At 37.3% G+C, this 6,000-nt stretch overlaps 1 protein-coding gene across 1 annotated transcript in view; it reads left to right on the plus strand.

Annotated features, from left to right (window-relative positions):
- SULF1 (sulfatase 1) overlaps nt 1-5,734 on the plus strand; it is a 123,789-nt gene extending 118,055 nt beyond the window's left edge. The window contains exons 23-24 of the mRNA XM_009995563.1: nt 270-303; nt 5,556-5,734. Coding sequence (XP_009993865.1) covers nt 270-303; nt 5,556-5,586 — 65 coding nt within the window. The 3' untranslated portion in view covers nt 5,587-5,734. The remainder of the gene's footprint in view (nt 1-269; nt 304-5,555) is intronic.
- The last annotated feature ends 266 nt before the right edge of the window (nt 5,735-6,000 follow it).

Consider the following 6,000-nt stretch of genomic DNA (forward strand, 5'->3'; position numbering starts at 1 on the left):
TCTTTTTATCTCTTTCTTCAGCTACAAATATTTCTCTTTTTTTACAATATCGCATTGTTTGAGGGTTTTATTATTTTTGAAAAACTGTGTTTTTTCCGTTCTTTTATATAAAACTTCCAGGAAATCTTTGTTGGACTGCAGCTCTGTCTTTATTTAACACAGTACAATTCTTTTTAGGAATTAGATGCTGTGCATGGAAAACTACATTGTGAATGATTTTACAAGTTCTAAACACTAACAAAAGTTACTCTTGTATTTTCCTATATCAGGAAATAAAGATGGAGGAAGCTATGATCCACACAGGTATCCACACTTTTTTATTCTCCTCAGCAGCTTCTTTCCAAATAATTGCATGACTCCAGTCCATTTCAACTAATGTCTGTATCCTGCCATGTTGCACACAGCATAGCTTTTGATGCATGCATTTTCTAACTACCCTACACTGAACTTGGCCGTGTTTTTTAGATGTCCCATTCTGCATTTAACGTAGCTTGTTGTCATAGCAAGACTTCATATAGCTCATATCTCATGCCTGTGTTTTGTAGATGTTTACCCAGGGGAAATGACACAAAAAGAATCACCTCTTTTGGGTTGTTTTCTTGTTACTGGGTTGGGGTTTTTTCTGGTTTTATTTAGGAAGTTTGTACAGCTGCTTTCTAAAGCGAATGTGCCTAAAAACCTTTATGAGAAAAATGCATCCAAAGAGCCTAATCAAACCTATGGAAGTAAAGTAAAATCTTCTCACTGGCTTTAGAAAAGGCTGGCAGATGCTGCTTTAAGCAAAAGCTGTGCTGCTTGTGAGCAGTCTGTGCCCAGAAGCCAGCAGGAGACAGTTCAATGTAAGTGTGGCAGAAAGAGGAGGCTTCTTGGGGCTGGGGAGGACAATACTTTCAGAACAGATCCTACAAGCATGAAATGAATGTCTTTAAAAGGTTTAAACAGTTGAACTGATGACAGGTATCGGGTGAGGTTATTTTATACCTAATGCTTGAACGTGAGGAATACATGAAAGACTGCTGTTTGCAGCAGTATATCTATCTGTTCGCAAATATACTTATCATACCTAAATATTTATCATGCAGAACCCAGCTTCTCCTGGTGGAGGAATAAAGCAAAAGCCTGAAGAGATTAAAAAAACCCTCAGGTCTTAACAGTGTCACACTTGCTATTTGTTGAGCAATACTTTTACCCAGGGTGAAAACCAGATTAAAGTCTCCCAGGTGTAATTTAGACTTGATAACTTTGCACAGTATATAAGTTCAAAATGTTTTAATCTCCATGCACTTTGATGGAGTAGCACCTGATATACATTGTTTACCTCAGAAGTAAACTGAGTCTAAGAAGTACATCCAACAAATATAACTTTTTTTTTCACAGGATCTTCTGAAAATAATCTTGTCATTAGCTCCCAGCAGCCAGGGAACAATTAAGATGAAGTATTTAAATGTTTTACAGATCTGCAATTTAAGCAGCTTATTTTTCCTTGCAGCAAATTTTGTATTTTCTCAGTTGAGCCATTTTGGCATCTAGGAGGATGATAAGCTTTTGTTTGGTTACATCCCAGTTGTTTCCATTGCTTGTTAGCAGCCTGGTGGGAACTGATTACTAGAATGATAGACAGTAATCCCTGTAATTATACTTCTAAGTCTTTCATTAGAAGACATCTATGTAAGAGTTACTCATTTTAATTACAGATCTAACAGACACCATTTTTGAATGGTAGGTTTGCAAGAAATACACAGGATTAATCTTTATTTTGTATCTTGCTACACTGATTAGTAATGAAAACATATTAATTTCTCATACCAAGTCAATAAATATCATGCTACTGGGATAAATAGCAAGTATAATATAACACAAGTGATATCGCTTTGTGTTGTCCTCCAGATACCAAGCTTTTTAATAAATGCAAAAGCCTGGGTTCAACATTTTGGTTCAAGCCACATCTTGGTGGAAAAGCTTTTCTTTTAAAAAAAAAAAAAATAAGAAAAGAAAAAATAAATAATTAACAAAGACCATTTATCAGGAATCATTAAAACAAACTCTTAGAGGATTTGTTTCTTGAGTCCTTCAGAGAAACCAGAGGAATAAGAAAGGAAAAGCCCTGTGCTGCCAGGTCATCAGAACTAGTCCTTAGGCTTCCTTCAGATCATTTAGTTTCTCTGCTCAGACCTGTTTCCAGTTCAAAATACCCCGTGTTAGTACAGCACTACCTGTGTTTCAAGTACAGTACTGGGACAACAGGCCTGTATGGAAACAGCCAGTATAGTGCTGTCTGCTTAATGCACAGGGAGAGAGCGTTAGCAGGGAGCAACCTGTGTCACCTGTGTCCTTTGATGGACAGTACATGACTCTGCAGAAGTGGCTGATAACAGGATGTGAGAATTGCACACTCCTCTCTCCAGTCCTGCTTGTCTGAGCTTTTTCAAAGCCACCACAGAGATGTTTGTGTTGGCTTGTATTTAATCTCAGTGGAGATAGATCCAAATCTCTTACTAGTTTTGAGACAATGGAGCCATAGATGGCATCAAGGAACTCAAGGATATGATAACTGGAAAGGGAAGCTTTGCTAATGATTGAATTAAAACAAACAAACAAACAAAAAAACAAAAAAACAGCAACCATTTTTGTCTCTTTGGGCCTATGATACAGCTGAGAAATTCCGAAATATCAATTGAGGAAACCACTGCCGTGCTGTTACTCAAATGCAACTCATCTCCACCTTCCTGTTTCACACCTATTTGTAATGAGATTTCTTACAGGGGAAAACCTTTTCTTTCCTCTATCTTTTCCCCTTGTATACTTCAATTTCAGTGGGAAACATTTCATGCTTAGTGCCAAGTTGTGGAATTAAGCTGTGAGCTGACTTGCTGTAGGACCTTAAGAATTTGCTTTCCTGTTTGTTTAACATGTATGACTACAAGTTACCTCTGTCCCAAGTGGTTAACCTTGTTGGGTTTTTTTGCTTGAAATGAAGATCACAGAATAATTCCCAGTGCCTTCCCAGCTGTGAAACTCCTCTAAAACTGTAGAAACAGTATCAAATTCAGAGGGGAAAAAATAGATCTAGCATGAAGGGTCCTGTAGACTCAGTCTTTGAGCTGGTTTGCAGTCATACAACAAACTCCGTGCAGATCTAACATCTCTGCAGCACAGCCCCATTGTCCTGCTGCAGAGAACCCTACTCTTCTCCTCTTTGTGGGTCCCCAGGTGTCCCCACTGCCCACCCTGCCACCTGGCTTGTTCAGCTGTCTCACTGCATCCAGTGGCTCCTCTGGGCCCAAAGGCATCTTCTTGGCCCCTGCTTTGGCTCCCATTACCCTGGTCCATCCCCTGACCTGTTAACAATCAAACAGCAGGACTCCTGTTTCCATTTCTGCCATCAAGTACCAAACCACTTGGGCCACTGACTGTTCCTACAGCAGTTGTTTGGTTTTTTTTATTATATAGGCTCTGATTTGGCAAAGAAGGGGGAAAAAAACCCACCAAAACCTATCAATATAAATAGTAACAGAGCAAAATCTAAATATTGTCACATTTGCAGTGTGGTTATTATTTTAGAGGGTTTGGCAACTAAATTCTTTAAAAGTGCATCCCTCCCTAAGATGTTTTCTAGGGCTCTTTATGCCTTTAAGCACTGGAATAGTAAGATTTCCTTCTTGAAACTTCTGTAGTATTTAATTTTTTTTGTTTCAGGAAACAAATTGTCCACAATTTGACTTATGAAGATGGCTCTCCTGTGGCCATGATCTCATTAGTTTATTTTAATTATTTAATTTCTCTTGATTATTTCAGGAAAAGAAAGAAGGACACTTTCTCATAGCTATCCTACCAAATAAAAAAAACATTTCTAGAACTTGCTTTAAAAAATAAGATATTTAAATTTGAAGTTGTCAAATATTTACAGCTGTTGTATTAAGTGAAAGAGCAAATACTGAGGTGTTTCCAAGGGAAGTGGTCTCCCTTTGGTGGGAGCAGAATAAGACTCCTCATAATCAGACAATCTCATGATTTTTTCTTACCATAATGGTATTTTTCTGACCCTCCATATGATGCACTAAGTATTGCAGAAATTATTTCCACTGTGAAATCCCAAGCTAGTAAAGAAGCAAAGAATATAAGCTATGATAGATATAAGTTGTATCTTCTGTTTTACTTGAATAATGAGAAAGGGCAAGTGAAAATACAAATGAATGGAGAATCCACTGAAGAGGTGAAGGGCTCAATACAGATAAATGTTTGTTCTCAGTTCATGCTGTTGGGCTATAGACACTTGAACTTGCAAGGTATTTGCTGCTAGCCTACCTGCCTGTACAATTTTCAGAAAGAAAGTCCTCTTAGTGAACTAATGACTCAATAATGCCTACAGCATTATTTAAAAGAGTAAATTTTTCACTTTTCCTGGCAGGCTTTTATATTACCTGATTTCATTTTCCTTGTAGTCCACTTAGTCTTTGGACTGAATACAGCCTGTGCAGTGAATTAAATGAAACAGTGGTGTTCAGTGTTGCTTGTCAATATATAATGGAATTCACACTACAGTTGATAATCTGCAGTCACTGTAGTGACTTCTAAAAATCTTTTGGAAATAGGGTTCCTTCATGTCTTGTACTTTTTCTGGCCATGATCAATATAAAATGCAGCTTTACTGCCATATATAGACTCATATCCATGCCCTTTACTCACTTTTTATTTGATAAAGCTGTTACACATTTAATTTTGAAGCTCTTTTTTTTTTTAAATAACCAAAACAAAACCAAAAAAAAGCCTTTAGAAGTTTCTGTATCTATGTATATTTTAACACTAGTTTAGAGTGGTACAATCCTATCAATTAATCACATCAAGGTTTTAGTTTTTATTTCTCCTAATTGTTCCATGTTTATTAGGCAAATATAAAAAAAACCCTTTGGTTATCAATTATATAACAAATAATATTTATTTATTATTACATTATCATTAACAATATCATTATCTATTCTTTATTATTTATATTATTTTGTATTATTAGTATGTCTTATGTATAAAATACATATAATAAATAAAGTCTGGCTGGTTATTTTGCAGACCATATGTCTCAAGCTACCCAGAAACCAAATTCCTGTGGGCATTGTTGAAGTTCAGGTCACTAATGGCTCAGTCCTGTCCTTTATACCTAACAATTGTTTGTTTATTGTGTATTTTGAATGGAGTGTTTGGGACAAGCAAATGGATTATTCATGTATTGAAGCAACTTTCCTGCTTTGAAATATTAGATAACATGTGACTGTCATCACAAAGCCCCATTAGACCATATTTTTTTCTTTAACTCTTTCCACGGATGTAGCAGAAGACAGGGGTTTTCTTGGTGTGTGTTTAGCAGAAGCTGTGAACACACCTGAGGCCAGAACCATTGATCTGATGACAGATGTGGAGCATCTTACATTTTGAGCTACTATGTTATGAATGGTGCTTATGAATGGTGCTTTCAAGCAAAGTGGAGTGGGAACACACGTGGAGGCTTTGCTTGCACTATTAAGCTGTTGCTCACCATTAGGCTTTATTCTTTCTTCCAACAGAGGACAGTTATGGGATGGATGGGAAGGCTAGCCTGCCCTATTTCACTGGTGACATCGACTGGCAAGGACTGGAAGACTTGTACAGTGTGAATGAAAGCGTATATGAATACAGATACAACTATAGACTTAGTCTGGCTGACTGGACTAATTACTTGAAGGATGTAGATAGAATGTTTGCACTGCTGAACAGTTATTACCAGCAAAATAAAACAGACAAGGCTAACACTGCTCAAAGCAATGAGGATGGGGATGAATCATCCACGCCCTTAACCTTGATGGAAATGACTTCTGCTGACGGATCGAGCGGCCTGCCTGCTGAAGAGCTGCAGCTGATTGTGCCAACAGACTTCACAGCCCTCGCTTTGAGCACAGTGAATTTCAGTCAGGAAGGGAAACTTGAATTAAACAATGATATTCCTGAGAAAAGTAGTTTGAATGATGCACA

Source organism: Chaetura pelagica, unplaced genomic scaffold (assembly GCF_000747805.2).
Source record: "Chaetura pelagica isolate M959 unplaced genomic scaffold, ChaPel_1.0 scaffold83, whole genome shotgun sequence".
In the NCBI taxonomy this organism is placed as follows: Eukaryota; Metazoa; Chordata; class Aves; order Apodiformes; family Apodidae; genus Chaetura; species Chaetura pelagica.